General features: G+C 45.3%; 1 protein-coding gene across 1 annotated transcript; it reads left to right on the top strand.

Annotated features, from left to right (window-relative positions):
- Positions 1-744: 744 nt before the first annotated feature.
- Positions 745-20328, top strand: LGI3 (leucine rich repeat LGI family member 3; the record flags this gene model as incomplete). Its single annotated transcript, XM_083368824.1, has 8 exons — positions 745-962; positions 7645-7716; positions 11426-11497; positions 12382-12453; positions 12925-12996; positions 14278-14447; positions 16833-16997; positions 19511-20328. 8 exons carry the CDS (start codon positions 745-747, stop codon positions 20326-20328), a joined length of 1659 nt encoding a protein of 552 aa, XP_083224950.1.
- Between the last annotated feature and the right edge of the window lie 579 nt (positions 20329-20907).

Here is a 20907-nt window from a genome sequence, read left to right on the forward strand (position 1 = left end):
ACCCTTACAACCTCCACAGTTCCTCAAATGTCGCTTCTAAAGCTGCCTTTTGTTCTACACCTGTCAGCTTTGAGATACGCAGACACCCACCGAAGGGACACCAGGCAGGTCTTTGCAACATGACTCAGGGGATGAGAAGATGCATTGTGCAAATCCATCTTCAGCACACACCCCAACCCGGCCAGCGCGTGGCACAAGATTGCCAGGATTGCCGGCGCCGTGGCGCGCCCCACGACCCTGCGCGTGACATGGGACTTCTCTGCCCCCTCGAAAGTCAGCACCCCACTGGTGTCTTGCACCCTCCGTGCAACCCAAGCCCCCCCCGTTTTTAGCATCTTGGGCAGCCTCCTGTTCCTCAAATGGCTCTTTCTCTTGGCCCCAAAGTTGGGGGAGGCTCCGCTGCCTCTCGCCCCCCCCAGGAGCCGCGGGTGCCACGTGCTTTCCCCTCCGTCCCGCTGCCCTCGAGAGTCCCCGGCGCTTGCCCGGCCCCGCTTTCCCCCCCCTCGCCACCCCCCCCCGCCCTCGGCTGGCGTTTGCAGCCCGCTCCCGCGCCTCCCTCTCCGGCTGCCGCCCCCGCGCCGGGCGGAGAAGCCGAGCGCTGCTCGCTCTCTCTGCAGGACCCAAGCATCCCGCTTGCCAGTTGGGCTCGGGCAGCCGCCGCCACCGCCAGCCAGCCAGCCGCGGCGCAGGAGGAAGCCGGCCGGCAGGTCGCCTGTGGGGAGCGGCGTCTTCCCGGGAGAAGCGATGGCCGGTCTGCAGCGCTGGAGCCCGGGCTGCCCCGCGGGGCGCCTCCTCCTCCTCCTGCCCTTGCTGGGCCTGCCCTGCCTCGGGGGGCCGGTGGTCTCCCGCCGCGCGCCCCGCCCGCCCCCCTGCCCGCCCAGCTGCTCCTGCACCCGCGACACGGCCTTCTGCGTGGACTCCAAGGCCGTCCCCAAGACCCTGGCCCGGGACGTCATTTCCCTGTGAGTGGCAGCGCGGACTTCGCGGGGGGGGGGCGGGCGGCACCCCGCGGGGCAGCAGCTGTTTATTATTTATTTATTTATTTATTTATTTATTTATTTACTTACTTACTTACTTACTTACTTACTTACTTACTTATTTATTTATTTATTATTTATTTTTATTTATTTATTTATTTACTTATTTATTTATTTATTTATTATTTTTATTTATTTATTTATTTATTTATTTATTTATTTATTTATTTATTTATTAATTAATTAATTATTGGGACTTATATGCCGCCCTATCTCCCGAAGGACTCAGGGCGGCTAACAACAGTAGCATAGAACAGCGTTTCCCAACCTTAGGAACTTGAAGATGCGTGGACTTCAACTCCCAGAATTCCCCAGCCAGCTATGCTGGCTGGGGAATTCTGGGAGTTGAAGTCCACGCATCTTCAAGTTCCTAAGGTTGGGAAACGCTGGCATAGAATAGATACAGAAGCTAAGATAAAGATTAAAATTAAAGGCCTCTGTACAATCGATTAAAATTAAAATTAAAATAAATTAAAAGTTAGAGTTAAAAATTATAAACGAATGGTTGCAAGTTGAGAACTAACTGTATATATTCCCCCCCCCACCCAGAGGCTGCCCTGAAAAGTGCGAGGGCGCCGGAGGCGACGCCAGAGGTTCTCCCGGGGTGGGGTGGGGGGCGTCCCAGCCGTCGAGGGTCCCCGGAATTCCCAGCCCGCTTTTCCCCTTCTTTTCACCTAAGGGAGAAAGAGACCCCCGGCCAGGCCAGGGCGGGATGCCTGCCGGCTGCCGTTTGGAAGGCGGGCTGCGAGGGACAGAGCCGCCTGGATTTTTTTCCTTTTTTTCCCAGCCGGTGTGTGGTTGGGTTGCCTTGCCACAGCCAGCCTTTCCTCCGCTGCTTGGCTTGGGCGGGCTTGGGCGGGGTCTTCTTGTGGGTCTGGGTCTGGAGGAGAGGGGCACGGCCGAGATCTAGAGCCAAGAGTAATAGGGTTGGAAGGGATCTTGGAGGTCTGGCTCGTGGCAGGAGATCCTGTGCAATTCCGGACTTCCTTTAGGATTGATGGGATGGGTACACAGGGTCACAGAAAGAACAATAGAACAGAGATGGAAGGGATCCTGGAGGGCCTCCAATCCAACACCCCCCACGCAAGCTCTGTGTCTCTGTGTGTGTGTGTGTTGCATGTGTCTGTAAATTTCCTGACACATATACATACATAATCACCAAGTATTAGTTCTAATATACAGAAATACATACTGTATACTGTATACTGTATACTGTATAATGTATCCTGTAGAGCAGCGTTTCCCAACCTTAGGAACTTGAAGATGCGTGGACTTCAACTCCCAGAATTCCCCACGCATCTTCAAGTTCCTAAGGTTGGGAAACGCTGCTGTAGAGGGCCAGTTCGGTCCAATGGTTAAGATACTAAGCCATCTAAAGTTGCCAAAGTTGAGCAACACTAGATCACAGCTACCCAAAGTCATATCTCTAACCATGAAAATTCACATTAGTCACATCTAATCAACTGTGAAAATTCTCCAACTTGGAGAGGTTAGGTATCTTATTATGTTGTGAGGACCCAATTATGCATTCACACAAATTCTAGACAGTCATCTGTTGGGGATGCTTAAACTGAGCCAAAGACAACCAACTAGTTCTTTTCAGCTCTAGAAAATTCTAGGATGCATTGTCTTTCATGTGTGTGTGTATATCTATCATCTATCTATCTATCTATCTATCTATCTATCTATCTATCTATCTATCTATCATCTATCTACTATCTATCTATCTATCTATCTATCTATCTATCTATCTATCTATCTATCTATCTATCTATCTATGGCGTATGAACATAGTAGCCATGGTTAGTACAGATTTACACTTTACCATGGCATATAAAGCAAACCATGGCTATTCTTAACTTAAGCCACGCTAAGACTGTTGTTTTGGTAGACATTAGAAAAAGAAGTATTATACTTGATTAAAAATAGGATATAATTCTAACATACACTGGAAAATAAAATAATAAATGTCCATATTCAGGGTCCATCAGATGCCAAATTTGCAACTCAGTGGCACTGCGGCAAGTTTCATGTGAATGCACAACCATTGATTACACTGAAACATTTTAAAAAACATCTGCAATTGCCAGGCTAATAGACAGCTGCTATCCTAACATGGCATCATTAGCATTTTTGAAAAATAGTTCCTACACACGCTTGAAAAGTTGAGGATCAACCTTATGCCAGTATCTGAGTTTAAGCAAGTCTTGGTTCTCCCATCCAAGCTATCTCTGCCCTGAAGACGGGTTTCTTATCAAAAGAATAGCTGTGCTCACACAACACCCTTAACCAAGTCAACCAAGTCTTAGTAAGTTCACCATGTGTGTGTGTAAGTGCATGTGAGCGTTCAACCAGACTGTGCAAATCCAGCGTATGTGGTTAGTTTATGACTCCAACAACAAGAAAATTAGACAGGCCTAGAAGATCTTGGCAGCTTGTCCAGGATGATTAGTTCTGAAGGATATAACAACTACTGGCAATTGTCAATTTGAAATATTATAAGTTGCGTGACTGGATGCGCAGCAAAGTTGCATAATATTCCTAAGGGAAGTTCTACGAACATTAAGAAGAGACACTATATGTGGTCCCCTGAATAGTGACATGATACCGGTAACAGTCTTCCATTATTTGAGGAGCTGTCACAGAGAAGCAGGGATCAACCTCCAAAGCGCCTGGAGGCAGGACAAGACGCAAAGGATGGAAATTAATCAAGGAGAAATCCAACCTAGCTCTAAGGAGGAATTTCCTGACAGTGAGAACAACTAACCAGTGGAACAGCTTGCCTTCAGAAGTTGTAAATGCTGCAACACTAGAGGTTTTTAACAAGAGATTGGACAGCCACTTGTCTGCAATGGACTCTAGGATCTCCTGCTTGAACAGGGGGCTGGATTAAAAGACCTCCAGCTCTTGTTATTCTGTGTTCTGTACCTTCACGCTGTTGAAGGACCTGCAGTAGGACGGGCTGAAAACGAATACAAGTAACAAGGAAGACATTTTGTCAGACTTTTTAGAGAAACATACTAAGGATTAAAACTCTTGAGAGCAGAATAACTCCAGATAATAGGGTGGGTGGGGTGGGTGGGCTCTCCTCGGGAAACTCACGTCAGCAGAAGCTGGATGGTGACTTGTCAAGAGTTGCAGCTTCCTTCTCTAATAGCTTTGCTTTAAGCAGTGGGTTGGAACAGATGACCTTCAAGAGTTTTTTTTTCCAGTTCTTTAAATCTGCAATTCGGTAGGGAGAAGCTAAAACTTCACTGCTGCCAAGAGATCATTTCTGCACTACTGCACAATGCAAACACTTAGGTGAATTCCTTAGGTGAGATGGGCGGTATAGAAATTTTATTTATTTATTTATTTATTTATTTTATTTTTTATTTTAATCCCATTTATATCCCACCCTTCTCCGAAGACTCAGGGCAGCTTACAATTTAAAGCACAAATCAATGTGCTTAGCAATAGCCTTATTGCCCCCAACAATCTGGGTCCTCATTTTACCTACCTCGGAAGGATGGAAGGCTGAGTCAACCTTGAGCCTGGTGGGACACGAACCTGCACTAATTGCAGGCAGCTGGTGTTACTTAAGGAGGCATTAGCCCACTGCTCCACCAATGTGACAAATAAATAAAAAATTTGATTGCCTTTAGTTGGGGTGCCCTTATGTTCATATTGGGACCTCTGGGTGGTGTCCACGTGCTTTCCAACAGCCTTCTCCAGCCAAGCGTTATCAAGGTGCTTGACTTCCATCAGCCTCAACTAGCGTTAATGAAAGCTACCCAGAAGGCACCACCTTGTCTGGACCCTGGTGCAAAGGAGTTTCAGGACCCTCCCAATATTCAGAATGCTAAACACATTCAGGCATTTCTTCCTTTTTAAAGGCCAAAATTGCCGCAGCCCCTCCAGCAAAAGCCGGCCTCGCTGATCAGAAATGGTGTGGGATGCGAGGCAACATCCCCACCGGTGGGCCAGCATTGATTTGCTGAAGTGCTCTGGGGGCGTCTTGCCAAGCAGCCTCCGTGAATCACAGCAGGACAAGGCAGCATTCAAGGCTTCCTCTCCACCTTGGGGGGAGGGGGGTGTCCAAGTGTCGCAGTTTCTCAGCTTCAGGACAGAGAGGAAAGACAGCTCAAGGCTTGGGCGGGGGGGGGGAGGGTGCTCAAAAGAATCAAGGGGGTGGCTCGGACAGTGTGATTGATGCTGGGCAAGTTTTAGCTACATCCCGGCTGCCATTTTGACTCATCTGACCTGAGGGTAGTCCCAGAAGTTTCCTATACAGTTGGGAAAATGGAGGGGGGGGGCAATTCTGTATTTCTGAAGACTCTGCAGGAGCTGCATCCCTGGAGGCTGCTTCTCGGTGTCCGTACGCAGCGTTTGACAGAAGCCCCAGGGACGGCACCCGTGTCATGCAGACCACTCCGTAAACCATGCAAATGACACCTGCGTAATTTCCCCTTTCTCTCCGTGGCAACTCTCGTGAATTTCATGGATTTTTGGGGGAACAATGCAGGAGCCGATTCTTGGATATATATATTTTTCCCACTTTCACAATCTATTATAGGCTGGTATTTCCTAGGGCTATATTGATATAAATGATTACTTATTGAAATATTTTGAAATATTATTGTTTGAATAGTTTGAAATATTTATGTACATATTTTGAAATATTACTGCATACGTACCTATTACTGAATCTTCATTTGTTATTTATTATTTAAATGTTATGAAATATGAAATATTAATAGTTATTTGTTTTAATACCAATAAGTAATGCTTTAATAAGAAATATTATTAAACTATTTTATTTATTTATGTATTTATTTATTATTTTAATATAAATACATAGAAATGTTAATAAATGGTTTAATATTATTCATCATCAAATATTTTAAATTGAAAAGAGTCTGGTTAACGCTCAACAGCAGCCAAATTCAGTGAGGTGCTGCCATCTAGCTGGCCAATGGTGGCTACAAGTTTTCTGAAAAAAAAGAGACATTGATTGACCAAGACATTGATATTATAGATTTTTGACAGCTGGGGTTAGCAGTTGGGGAAAAAAAAGCCCATTTCAGGGGTTGCAGTGCAGCCAGGCAAAGAGGCCAAACATTCACCCGGTCTTTGAATGACAGGCATGTTCCTTTTATGCCCATTCTCGGGACTGCAGTTTGCTTAGGGTCATGCTGAAAAGGGTCATCACCCAAGCCCCCCATCTTCACTTGCGCGCCATGGCTCCGTCCCGGAAGCAGGTGCCCTTTTGGAGTGGCTAGAATTCATGGTGGCTGCTGCAAACTAGTGCTCACTTCTGGAGGACAGCACCCGCATGGCCTGGATGTTGGGGTAGCTGAAGAACAGAGCAGCCCCCCTCTGGAGATTGCAGGCTGCGTGGCTTCACCCAAGCCAGGCGCCGTTTGGGGAATAGGTGCCAGGAATGGCAGCTGCTCCAAGATGGCACCTGCTTCTCGGTCAGAGCTGGGCTGCCTGCAGGGTCCGTGTCTGCGTGGCAGAGTGGTGCTTCAGAAGGCAATCTGCCGTCCCGAAAAGCTCAGAGATCCAATAATGACTGGGGTGGGGAGGAGGGCCCGAGACCCAGGGGTGGGGGAGAAGCACGCCCATGGTCTGTGGGGGCCCTTTGGGGCGGGAGAGAGAGGAGATGGGAGGCTCTGCAGCATCCACGTAGTCGGTCTCAGGATGGACGGATGGCCAAGTGTCCGAATTTTGCTCATGCCACCAGAGAGGACGCTGCAGCATCTGTAATTTCGAGTGGTTTATAAGTCTTTTTGTTCAGCGCCATTGTAATTTCCAATGGTTGCTGGATGGATGGCTGTAAGTCGAGGACCACCTATACAGGAACCTGGAATTCAAATTGCGGAGTGGTGAAAGGAACGGCCTATGTCAGCGGTAGGCAACCTCGGCTCTTTTATGACTCATGGACTTCAACTCCCAGAATTCCTGAGTCAGCTATACTGAGGGAAAAGGGAGAGGTTTCCAAGCTGAGCTATGCTGACTCATGAATTCTGGGAGTTGAAGTCCATGAGTCATAAAAGAGCTGAGGTTGCCTGCCCCTGGTCTATGTCTAGACTGGAGTTTCTCAGCCTAGTCAGCGTTGAGACTTCAACTCCCAGAATTCCCCAGCTATCTCCCTCTCTGATTCCGGGGAGTGGGGGGGGAAAGAGACCCACAGAGATGCATGTCATGGCACGATCTCGCAAATGATCCCATTTGGGCCATGTGCACTGTGACATCATTTCTGGCATAATGCCAACCCCTCCCCGAGTTCCCCCCAGATGCCCTTAATCTTCCTTGGCTGGAAATGGGCTCCTGGTGGGATACGCATGCTACAGCTTGGCCTGAGAGCTTTTCCGGACTTGTCTTTTTCCACAATTCTGCGTAGCAACTCTGCGGCTTCAGGTTACCTCTAATCCCGATCTGCATCCCCAGGGCCTGAATTCACCCGATGTGCACCCTACCCAAGGCAAGTTGCCCAACGTAGGCTTGCTTGCCCCGAGGGGTGAACGAGATCCAGAGAACCACAGCCTTGCATTTCTCAGACTGGCTGGGCACAGGGGTGGGCAGCAGCTCCTCGCTGATTTCTGTCCCTCTCCTCTTTTTGCAGGACCCTGATCAACGCGGGCTTCAGCGAGTTGAAGGAGGCGGCCTTTGCTCATCTTCCCTCCCTGCAGTTCCTGTACGTCTCTCTGCCCCCCGGTTGCTCGGAGAGGGAACAGAGCCCCAAGTTATCAGCGCAGAGCCTTCACCTAAGAGCTTCCCCAGGGGAATGCCTGCCTAGGGGCATTTGGCCATGGGAATTTTTTGGCAGCTGGCAGGAGGACAGAGATCCTGTGTTTTTCATAGCAAGGGCAGCAAATCTTCCTATCGGGCACGATGGCACTCTTGGGAACTGGGTTTCTCAACCTTGGCAACTCTCCGATGGGTGGGCTTCAGCTCCCAGAATTTCCCAGCCAGCCGTTTGGGAGTTGCCAAGATGATCTCCAAGGAGTACGTAGGCTTTGATAGTTTCTAGGGCCAGATGTGAGGAGTGGGGTGGGAAATTCTAACTCTCTCCCGTTCAGTTTGGAGATTCCCTTTGAGGCGCAGCCCTTCCCCAGAACGAGGCCTTTTCCCCAAACTTCATGACGTCCACCCCTCCCTCCATCTCCTTTTTGAAAGAGCCTAGAATCAGAAGTGGATCTGAGAGAGGTGAAATGCAAGAACGCTTCCTTGAAAGGAACGGAAAGTCACATTTTGGATATTTTCTGGATCTCACTTTGTTCCTGGATGCATAATCCCTGGATGCCAGTATCCCTCAACCATCCCAACCTGGTCAGTTAGGAAAGAAAGACCTCTGGCCCATGATTAGCCAAATGTATACTTTACTAAAGCCAAGGTGGTTACAGAAGTGGCAAAGCTGGATCTGAGCTTTTCCCGTGCAAAAGATACAATTAACTACAATTAATGATACCGTGCTTCCCTGAAAGTAAGGCCTACCCCGAAAATAAGCCCTAGCTTGATTTTGGGGGGGGGTGGGCCTAATATAAGCCCTACCTCAAAAATCCTTAGTTTTGGGGTGAGGCACACACTTAAAAATCAAGCTGGGGTGGGGGTGTGGAGCTGTCCCACGTGCCCCACACCCACGTTCCTGGCACTGGCCCAGGTCTTCTTCTGCGCCATCTTCTGCAGCCAGGCCTGCATTTCTCAGTCACAGACCTCTCTGGAAGGCCTCTGCAGCCGAGAACAGAGCTATGGAGTCAAGCCATAGCTCGGTTCTGCAAGGCCTCTACAGCCGAGCTTGGTACTCAGCTGCAGAGGCCTTCCAGAAAGGCCTGTCTGCGAAATGCAGCTGAAGAATGAAGCTGATCCTTCGGTCGTAGAAGAAATGGGCTGGCTGGGCGGGGCTGTCGATGCCAGAGGTGAGTAAAAAAGCCACTCTCCGAAAATAAGACCTGGTGCCTCTTTTGGAGGCAAAAATTTTTTTATAAGTTCTGGTCTTATTTTGGGGGAAACACGGTAACATCGTTGCTCAAGAGCTCTGGGTTCCACTCCAGTCCAATTGGATCTATTCCTGCAGGTCTGGCAAAGTGCTCTTAATCTAAAGAGAATTTTGACCCAGCCCTGGCCAATCTTTTGGGCTTGGCGTGTCTGAAAATTGGAAAATGCCTAACTCTGCTGGCTTAACACACCCTCACACTGCAGCCTCCCCAAGACTGCTGTGGGTCACAGGAGCCCTCTGCTCTTGGAGCAGTTTTGGAGGCTGCTCTTCCGTGGCCTCTGCAGCCTGTGCAAACAATGTGGAAGCATGTCCTAGTCACGCATTGTTTCCATAGCCTCTGAAAATGGCGCGAGAACAGGGCAAAAAGGTTGTTGCTGGGTGTTGGTGAATGTAGGTGTGTCACCCAAAATGTTGTGATGTGTTAGCCTTGACCCCTATGTAGCAGGTTCACCATCACTGCCCTATCCCTATTTTAAGTAATTTTCCCCTTGCAAAGGGGCACTTGGGCTGTCAATCGATGGATTCATTAACATGAATTCACGTGGCTCTTAATTTTGTGAGATATTTTGATTGATTGGTTGATAGATTGATTGTAATTTTCAATTCATTCTTCTCGTGGAGGATTAATGGAATGGGAGAAATCCCCAGGACTAAAACAAATTGCAGATCCCTACATTTAAGCTCTTCTATTTCGTTTATGATTAGAAGCTGATTGAATTATTAAAATGTTTGTTTATAGTCTAAGAGTTCTACCTTTGCAGTGATCAGCGTTAAGATCTTAAGGTTTTGCATACAAGGGCTTTACTGTTCTGGAGAAGATGCAGCTGTTCTGTGGCACAGCTGGAGTGGGGCAGTGCTGATTTTGAAGATGCGGTGCCTTTCGCTTCCAGATTTTTCCTTTATGCTACACTGCATGTCTGTTAACAACTATCTGTGAAGTGGCTTTGCTAGATCAACACCAAGCATAACTTGTGGTCTAGTTCAAATAAGGTTTGCATACGGCTGAGTTGCTAAGTGGGTCATTTGCTTCCGGAAGGAGCCTCGATTAGTAGAAAGAGAAAGAAAGATGGCAATAGTAGACAGAAAAGGGGGTTGAAAAAGTCAGGATGGCAGTATGAATGAATGAACCTTTATTGTCAAAGTACAACCATGTATACATTGAGGTTGGCTGAGCCTCCCTTCGTGCCCCACCCCCAACTCACAGTGACACAAACCCTCCATCTTATTACACCATGTGAGCTAATTGCACAACGCACTGGCCTGGCAAGTCAATCATGCATAAAGTTTATAAAATTATTTCCCGTTCAAAAGCCTAACAGCCCACGGATAAAAGCTGTTCTTCAGCCTGTTGGTACGGCTGGCTATACTCCTATATCTCCTACCCGATGGTAGGAGAGTAACGAGATACCGATCAGGGTGTGAGTCGTCCCTGAGAATTTTCCTCACTCTTCCAAGGCAGCGAGCCCTGGCGAGGTCATCCAGTGGTGTCAGGGGACAGCCTACGATGTCTTGTGCTGTGCTCTGTAATGCCTTCCTATCCACGGCTGTCAGGCCAGCATACCAAACCACAATACAGTACGAGAGGATGCTCTCTATAGTAGACCAGTAAAAGAAGGTCATTAGCTGTTGTTCTACCCTGTTCTTCCGCAAGACCCTGAGGAAGTGGAGGCTCTGTTGGGCCTTTCTGGCCACCTGGGTTGTATTAACTTTCCAGGTCAGATCGTCACAGAGGTAGACACAATATTGTATAATGACACAATAGAAGCCTCATTCCTTTTAATGTGTGTCACAGTGGACTGTAGGCAATAAATATCATTTTACTGAAATAACATACTGTATGGTACTAAAATGGAGTCATCTCTCTGGCTATATATACGTTGAACTAACTTTTATATTAATATTTTATGGATGTAATTTTCATTTCAACAAATGTTACTTATTCATTATTCTATATATTGTTTTCTGAATTTACTGGCACTGCTGTATTTGTGGTTGCCATTTTGTTTTGGTTATATTTATCATATCTTCTGGCTGTTATACTTATCAATACATCTGTACCAAAAAAAGAAGAAAAAGACATGCAAAAGATAACTGCACTGATCCAAGCACCATCCCTTTTAAGGTGTAAACCCAGTGTGAAAAAGGGAGGTGCTTGGATCATGCAATCAGGGGCACCATCATCACCTTTGGGACACCCCTTCATCCAACATCCTGATAACTAAAGGGCCTGTTAAGAAGCAATCCAAGTTAAACGTAAAAATTGAACTGAAATTAAATAAAAATGCAAGAATGTTTAAAACAATCTTAGCGTTATTTAGGAAATCTTGGAACAAAATATGGGTAGTCTGTTTTGCCTGTCTTAGGCTGTCCCCTGACCAGCTCTAACACTTCTCTTTTTTTCTTGCAGCTTGCTGAATTCCAACAAATTTTCCTTGATCAGAGACAACGCGTTCACGGGACTTTTTCACCTGCAATACCTGTATGGAATATTGGTAGCCTTTCTCGGGCCCTTAGTCAGAGAATGGGGTGGCCTGGGCAAAAACTTTGGGGGGAATGACACTATGCACGAGGGCATGCAAACCTCACATAGGGTTAAAATATGATGGTCTAGGCTGAAGAAGGATTGCAGGAAAGATTTGGAAGTCACCTTTCACACAGACATACTGGAGAGGCTTAGCAACCTTGGATCTAGCACTGGATCTGTTCCTCTCCTTTCTCAATGATAGCACCTAGTTCTTCCTCTTCGGCATGAGAACTACAGGTAGAGACCTCCCCATTAGCATGGGAAGATCTTCCTCTGGCAGAGGCTGAGCCATCTCTGCCTGTAGCAAGATCCAGTCCTGCTAATGATCTTCTATAGACATAGGCTTGGCTCGCTCTTTCTGCTCCAGTGCTGGTTGCAGGGCACCTGCATTGAGGTACTAATCAAATCCCACCCTGAATCTTTGCCATGAAGCAAAACCCCTCTTGACCAGGAAAAGTGAACGTTTGTCCTAGGAGTGTTGACTCTGGACTTCAGCATCCCTGCAGGGGCATCTGCTGACTCTGTATTTTAGCCCAAGTACCATGGAAAGGGGAGAGTGCTTTGGGTTGACAACCTCAAAGAAGGGAGGCTAAGGGCTGTGTTTGCGGGGCATCTGGACCTTCTTTGGAAAACACAGGTGAAGGGAGATGGGATTTTTTTTTAATCCCATTTATATCCCGCCCTTCTCCAAAGACTCAGGGCGGCTTACAATCTAAGCACAAATCAAATGTGCTTAGCAATATCAAATGTGCTTAGCAATTTGCTGTTAGAGGAAAATGGGAGCGGGAGGGTGAAGGAGAAAATGTAGGCGCTCGCCATCTTGTTTTTTGTTTTCTCAGGTTCATTGAGAACAACGACATCCGGTCTCTGTCAAAAAATGCCTTTCGTGGGCTTAAGTCCCTGACGCATCTGTGAGTTTTCTCGTGCACAAACGCACCCGGCTCTTTTCACACACATCTGGCTAAAGTGTCTTTGACTTTCTCCAAAGCCTAATATAATTCTTATGTCTTGGTAAAAAGTAAACAAAAAAAAACACCCATGGTATCTGCCCTCATGGTGACCAAGACCTCTGAGGTGAATTAAGGTTTCTGATTGTTGCAATAATTATTTTCCTGAGAAGGAGGCTTCTGTTTTTCCAGCTCATTTTCAGGGTCTGAAATTCTCCACCCTGAATGAAAAGTGGAAGAGAGTGCTAGGATTTTGTTTTTCAGTTGCACGAGTCTTCACCACTCTTAAAAGGGATGAACATTTGCACATTGAAGTAATGTTCCAAAAACACAGTTGCAGCTCGCCCTGCAAGCCTCCCTTTCATTGTTCATTCTTAATGCGAGGATCATGAAATGTTTGGCATAAAATAGTTGTCCTTCCCTCTTTTCTTCTAGATCTTTGGCCAACAACAACCTGCAGACGCTGCCCAGAGATCTCCTGAAGCCTTTGGATATCCTTAGTGATCTGTAAGGCTCTCTTTAGGTTGGGAATGCTGTAAAAATAACAGTAACAGGAATAATGGTACAGGGATGTCCATTAGGTGGGCAATGTCACATCATCATGCAAATTGCACAAATTGCATAATCTGTACCATTTGCACAGTGATCTCATGATACATGCAACATTATTGTGTATTCTGCTAGAGGCCTATGATAACCTGGCTAATTCTTTCTGGAACTAGAAATGTCTACTCTATATAATTGTTAATTTCATTAATAAGATGTCCTAAAATATAATTAATGGGAAGGCTTTGTACGACACAAGCCAAGTGGGACAATTTAAGACAAAGTTCCCAAATCAATTGATGTAAATAATGAATGGAATAGGAGGGAATATGATTTAAATGCACACCTATTTTTTTCCACTGAAACCACAGAGAGTGAGAAAGGAGAATATATATGACTGGATGGTGTTTCAGATTTTTAAAGATATAAGTTGCATACTTTTTAGCCCAGTTCCATACCAATTAAGAGAATGACAAATTGGAGACAATGAGAGCCAAATTCCCGTTTCCTCGGAGGGATCTAGAGCAGGAAACAGTGCCAGGAAACATTGAGTTCATTGGTTTTATAAAAAGACTTTTCAGTTATGTAACAGGATGCTCCAAGCCTTAATTTGCATAATATAAAACATTCCATTAAAAAAGGACAGTGCTAGGCTATGTTATGGATTGTGCAACATTTTCTGTCCTCATCTTCTGCTGATTAAATTGTCAGGAACCAGTTCAGGAATCATCCTAACTTTTTTGAGGTTCACAACATTCCCCAACTCTGCATGTGGTTTAGCCTATACCAGGAGTAGGCAACCTTGGCTCTTTTATGACTCATGGACTTCCAGAATTCCTAGGCCAGCATGGCTCAGCATGGAAACCTCTCCCTTTCCCTTCAGCATAGCTGGCTCAGGAATTCTGGGAGTTGAAGTCCATGAGTCATAAAAGAGCCAAAGTTGCCTACCCCTGGCCTAGACAAACTATCCAACCAATGATAGGTTTACAATTCAATATAGAAGTGCAACAAATGGGTTAATTCAGTAAAGCAAGTTGTGTCAAGGCAGATCTTGATGGGTCTCCCACCCAAAGAGAAAGATGCTAGAACCAAATTTATATCTGTAGTTCTCCCATAAGAGAACTGACCCCCGTTTCCACACTTAGTTTGTCTACAAACCACTTTCTTTGGACGATAGGGCCTTGTCATTAGAGTTGAGATGGAGAAGTTCAGTGATGGTCCCTAAATTTTCCATCCCCACAGAGATCTTCGGGGCAATTCTTTGACTTGCGATTGCAAGATCAAATGGCTGGTAGAATGGATGGAGAACACCAACGCCAGCATGCCTGCCATTTTCTGTGGCAGTCCTTCTCAGTACCAAGGCCAGAAGATCCGAGACCTCCCTCTAAAGGACTTTGACTGTATCACCACAGGTAGGAGTGGATGTCTTCATGTGGCTCTCTAAAAAAGTGTACCAGAACTTATATATCAGTCCAAGCTTTTATTGATCAAAGATGCATACATGTTCTCCAGCTGCTTCTGGGGCTTAGGGTGAAGTTTCCTCAATTTCCTTGACAACTTCCAAACATTTATAAAGGCTATCAAGTAAGATGAGAATTCGCTGGTGCAAACTTTTCCTATTTCCAGAGATGTCACAGGCCTGGGGATGGATTTGTTTGTAACGTTACAATATTTAGGCCAGTTAACTTAAAAGTATTATTGACGTTACTTGACACGTTTTCAGCGAGGCTGCTGGAATTTCTAAAATAAGGTTGCACATAGAAATAAGCATCAGGTGCCAAAATTCACCTTATGATCAGCTGATATTTCAAATATAGCACGTCAAGGCCAAATTATGTTCAAATATAAAACATTATTTTATTTTGAAACTGACATGGTGTGATATCTAAAGTGGCCTTTCTGGCACTAATGTTAAAACTTTCATTACCAGGAAAAATATTTTTCAGTCTGAAATTATATATAGCTTTGATAACATCTTTCTAAAATATTTGTTGTATTGACTTATTGTAAAACCATATAAATTGCAACCGTTATAATTGGGTAAAAGTCATCATGTATTTAAGTAAAAAGGAAGGAAATGACTGCTTATTAAAATTGGCAAATATTTTTTTTTAAAAAGACCATAGTCTTGGGCCCAGAATGGAACAATGCAATGGATTGGATCAGAAGTCACCAACCAGTGGTTGAAAATGGTTGAACCGTTGCAAGCTGTGGAGAAAATGTTTCTATTCTATTCTATTCTATTCTATTCTATTCTATTCTATTCTATTCTATTCTATTCTATTCTATTCTATTCTATTTTCTATTTTCTATTTTCTATTTTCTATTTTCTATTTTCTATTTTCTATTCTGTTCTATCCTATTCATCCGAGGGAGTTCTCTCTCTGGGCAGATGTGGGGGTCCGAGCTCTCCAGGGGGTTGCTCGCTGCTGCGCTGTTGGAGCAACAGCCACCGTCTCCGCCGCACCCCTGTCATCTCCGTTATCACGGTCTCTCCTTCTCCGCTTCCAACCTCCTTGGTCTGTTCTCCCTCCTCATCTGGGCAGCCCAGGGACTTGGCTTTCAGGTTCTCAAAAGTTTCCACCATGTAGTGCATGGCTCGCTTCCTCCATCGGGTCCGACTGCGCATCATCATCGGAAAGCAGCTCAGTCCTTTTCTTTCGGGCCTTTTTCTGACCTCGAGTGAAAGTTATTTTGGGGGCTCTCTCCTCCCAGTCCTCTCTCCTCCCAACACCAAGTGACCATCTTGGTCTTGTGGCATCTTCTAGGGCAGCAATTTTCTCCACCAGGTGCAGGTGCCTTCTCCGGGATAAGTCTGAATAGCTGCCTCGCTGCAGTCTTTGATTCCAACTTCTCCCATCTCACAGCCATGCAAAGACATACTGTGCATGACCCCCCCTTGGTAGCGCAATTGCCTCTCCGGGTTGGGCACTATTGCAGACCTTGCTTTATGTAAGGACCTGTCTCAATTAGGTCTCCGAAGAAAGCAGAATTCTTGAAACTGGTATTGTCTCAAAAAGAACTTTTATTGAGAGTTAGTGATGGCAAGAGAGTAAAGCAAGGTCTGAAGATTTGGCGCACAAAAGGGTATGTCAAAACTCCTCCCCCCAAGGTCCAATTGGCTAGTTTAAATCCAGCCAATCTACAGGTGCCAGAGTGTTATGAGAATCTGGAGGTTTAGCTCCTTTCTCAAGGCCTCTCTCTGTTTTGTTTCCCAACGGTCTCAGGCTCTGTTGTTGTCTGGAGATAAGGCAGATGTTTTGGGTCACATTCCTCTCAGCCAGAGGGAGGGAAAGAGGGAGGACACCCCCTACAAAGCAGAGCAAAGCATATAATAATTCCCCATGCAGGCACCCCGCCCCAACAAAATGGCAGGCCCCAAAAATGAATACACAAGCAAAAGCAGGGAAGGAAGAAATGAAGGGATTACATTTGAGGGGTTCTGACAAAAGGTAAGATTTGCCTGAAGCAGTTGGTGAAATAAATCCAGACGGCAAGTACGGAAGGGATTTTGGTGAGGACATTCAAGGCTTGGGTGCAAGTGAAGATGGGCATCTGCAGGAGGGGTAAAACAAATAAGAGGGCCGCTATCATGTCAAAACAGGGGAAGGCCTTGATCATGTGGTTGTGGCCATCACCTTGGATTTTTTTTACTTCTATTGTAAATGCTCCTGCATCAAGAAGATCCTTGGATGGAAAATATATTTTGTAGTTCTGGTATCTCGATTGTAAATTCCTCCAGGCTTTAACAGGGACCACTTAAACATGATTTGTTCTCCTCCTCCCCCTCCCCCCAGACTTTGTGGTGCATCAGGTGCTGCCTTTCCAGTCCGTATCTGCTGAGCCCTTCATGTACTCCAGTGACCTCTACATGGCTCTGGCCCAGCCAAGTTCCAGCAGCTGTACCATCTTGAAGTGGGACTACGTTGAGCGTAAGCTGCGAGATTTTGACCGCATCCCTGGTAAGGCACACCTGTAGGGCAAAAGGGGACCTTGATTCACCCTGGTGTGGCTAGAAAGCAAACTGATTGGACACATGTGGCACATAGTAGGAAGGGTTGGGGATTCCTTTGCAATCTGAAATGACAAATCTTTAGGAAGCAAAGTGACCTTTGGCCAAGGGTAGGCAACCTTGGCTCTTTTATGACTCGTGGACTTCAACTCCCAGAATTCCTGAGCCAGCATGGCTCAGCTTGGAAATCTCCCTTTCCCCTCAGCGTGGCTGGCTCAGGAATTCTGGGAGTTGAACTCCACAAGTCATAAAGCGGCCTAGGCCTAGGCCAGGGGTAGGCAACCTCGGCTCTTTTATGACTCGTGGACTTCAACTCCCAGAATTCCTGAGCCAGCATGGCTCAGCTTGGAAACCTCTCCCTTTCCCCTCAGCACAGCTGGCTCAGGAATTCTGGGAGTTGAAGTCCACGAGTCATAAAAGAGCCAAGGTTGCCTACCCCTGACTTAGGCTGTCAAAAAGCTGTCAAAACCCTGTAGATTTAATTAAAACACTTTTATGGCTGCCAATCTCAACAATATTAAACAAGACGACAAAAAATAAACATATACATAAATGACAGCTACAAGTAGCACAATGCCATAGTAACAAGATGTAAGTCAGAACCCACCCATCCCAACTATATAAACCATCATACAAACCAGTCTCATCAAATCACCAAATATGATTAGATATAAATCCTAGAACTTAACATAATTCAGACATGGGTAAAGTCAAACTAGAGTTTTAGACTTCAAGAAAGCTGACTTTAGCAGAGTGAGAGATTAGGAAGGATTTCATGGATGGAAATTCTAAAAGCAGAAACAGTTCAAAATATATCTATTAGTAAGAATTAAGTCCAGTATAACTGTCCCTCTAGTTCCCACCACAACCTTTTGGGTGACAGAGTTGTCAACTACACATGGTCAGGAACCTGTTTGATCTCCCCCTTCACATAGAGTTTGCTTCTCAGTTGATAGGGCAATTAAAGTCCCCACTACTACAGTGGCGTGTTTCCTGCTCATCTTAGCTAACTGATTAGCAAGTTCATCTATTTCCTTTGGCTGCTTTGGTTGTTTGTTGTACACACCTATAGTAAAGTCATTTCTTTTTCCTAATATTTACTTAAATACTTTCAAAAAGACTTTTATCCCTAAACATCAAATGTGTCTTCCCCTGATATCTTAAGACTACAGCTCACAATCAGAAAGCCTGTTTCCAAGTAGAGGTGCTAAGTGTGATAGACATAACTCTATGATGCTAGCTTAACATGTCAAGTAACATATCAAAAGCTTTTTAGGGTGATTGTAAATGGCATTATTTTAATTTTAGAGTAGTTGATTTCCAACTGATCCTCTTTAGAGTAACATAATGTATGAAGGTGTTCAGAGCTGTCTTGAGTCCAATAGGACACCTTGAGAAAATTACTGCATCTTCTGCATATAGCAATACAGTTATGTCTCTGCTAATTTGAGTGAGTAAAAATTTAGTCTCTCCAGCTCTTTTATGACATCATTTATATACAAATTAAATAAGAGGTGCCAGTATGTAGCCTTAGTTTACACCCTTGATAATTGGAATAGGTGCTATCAGGTGAACTTGATAGGTACATCTTACTCTGAGCTTTGTTTGTTTATGTAATACACAAATAAGCAGTAGTGGCGATGAATGGGTGTATTATACAACTTGTCCCATAGCTTAAGTTGAGATATGGAGTCAAATGCTGCCTTAAGATCAACAAAGGCTGCATAGAGTGAAATAGTTGTCCAAGAGATGAATTCCTCAATAAGATGTTGAAGTATATGACTTTGGTCTATTGTCAAATGGCCTACCCTGAAAGTAGCTTGTTCCTCAATAATCTTTCCTGTTCCATCCAATCTCTAAGCTTCCATTGAAGATAGTGTCCTTGTTAACCTCTGGGCGGGGGGCTTTGTGGTATCCAAAGCAGAACACCCAGATTCAGCCAGTTTTGTTCCATACAGTATTAACCTTGTGAACTCTCAAGCTTCCTTCTTCCGTTATATATTCAAGGTGGACAGTGTTTAATATTCATATGTTATTTCTATGTTAGGGTATAGATTTATACGTAGGTTGTATATAGCATATTTATACTGTAGGTGTACGCATTTGAGAACAAGCCACAAAATTTCATTTTTAATGTGTCAATGTGCCCACAGTAAAAAATGATAGTAAAGGTCACCTATCTATCTATTATAATATTAAGGACTTATAGGTTGATAGTTGGCAGGATCAGGCTTATTTAATAAATGTGTTTAATAAAATTCCAAGGTCACTATTTGAGTATGTATTTTAAAAATAAAAGTGTTTTGACTAGATGAGAATCTCTACGTGGGACTATAACTCCCATCCTCTTTCACCTCTTCTTCAGATAGGTACAGAGAGGTTGGTCCTTGCGATGCAGAGGCGCTCATGGCGAGTGCCTGTTTTCTGTTCCTATGCTCTGGCTTTCTCATTTCTCTCTTGCAGCTCACTCCGCTGTTTACTGCAAACCAATTGTGGTAGAATCCCAGCTGTACATTGTGGTGGCTCAGCTTTTTGGAGGCTCTTATATTTACCGCTGGGACACCAACATTGACAAGTTCATTAAGATCCAAGATATAGACAGCCAGACGATCCGGAAGCCCAATGACATCGAGGCCTTCCAGATTGATGGCGAGTGGTTCTTTGTCATTGCTGACAGCTCCAAGGCAGGCTCCACCAGCCTCTATCGTTGGAACCAGAATGGCTTCTATTCCCACCAGGACCTGCACTCGTGGCATCGGGACACAGACGTGGAGTACCTGGAGATGGATGGGAAACCCCGGCTGATCATCTCCAGCAGCTCCCAGGCCCCTATCATCTACCAATGGAACCGCTCTCAGAAGCAGTTTGCTCACTTGGGTGATGTGGCAGACGTGCTGGATGTTCAGATGGTCAAGCATTTCCAGATAAAGAGAGACAACTACTTATGTCTGAGCCGTTACATTGGAGACTCCAAGGTGGTCAGGTGGGAAGGGCTGCGATTCACAGAGGTGCAGAACTTGCCCTCTCGAGGATCCATGGTGATGGAGCCTTTCCAGGTATCTCAGCAACTTTATCTGGCTTTGGGTAGTGACTTCTCCTTTACCCACATCTACCTCTGGGATGAAGACAAGCAGAAGTTTGTGAAGTTTCAGGAACTCTCTGTCCAAGCTCCACGAGCTTTTCAGCCCCTCCCTTTAGACGACATGAATGTCCTCCTAGCCCCCAGCTTCAAGGGGAACACACTGGTTTACAAGCATATTGTCATAGACCTCAGTTTGTAGGAGGGATGAGTATTTCCTCCCCACTTATCCCCAACACGCACCACACCAGCCCTCCTATTCTGCTGAAGCCCTTGCAGCATTCAGTGGCAACTGAGCAGAGTCATCACGTGGACATGGTGACTGAGGCTCTCTCTTTTACATCCTATCTGACTCTTCCTTCTGTTCCTCGTAAACATAAAAGAATATGAAAGAATCTTGTCAACTTGGGCTTATCTTGCCAGAGCCCTGGATTGGTTGCCTTTGGGTCCATGCAATGAAAACACGTTTCTTCAGTGAGGCCCACATTTAGTTGCCCAAGTGTGAGACCACAAGAGTTGCACATAAATTGCCTATAGAGACACAGTAAAGTATCCTCACAATATATCCTATTTTCACTAGTATATCCTCATAGTTAATTGAACCTTTTTATACTGTACACATGGAAATGACCTTTTGAGTTTCTCCTTCAAAGACTGCATGAATTGGCGTCTTAGACAGCAATTGGTTTACTTCAGAATAATTACAAGAAGCTCCCACACATATTTTAATCTGAAATTGTTATGGTTTGTTTATTTGCGTTTACAGGCTACTACTGTAAGT

Source organism: Vipera ursinii (genome assembly GCF_947247035.1).
Source record: "Vipera ursinii genome assembly, chromosome: 8".
NCBI lineage: Eukaryota > Metazoa > Chordata > Lepidosauria > Squamata > Viperidae > Vipera > Vipera ursinii.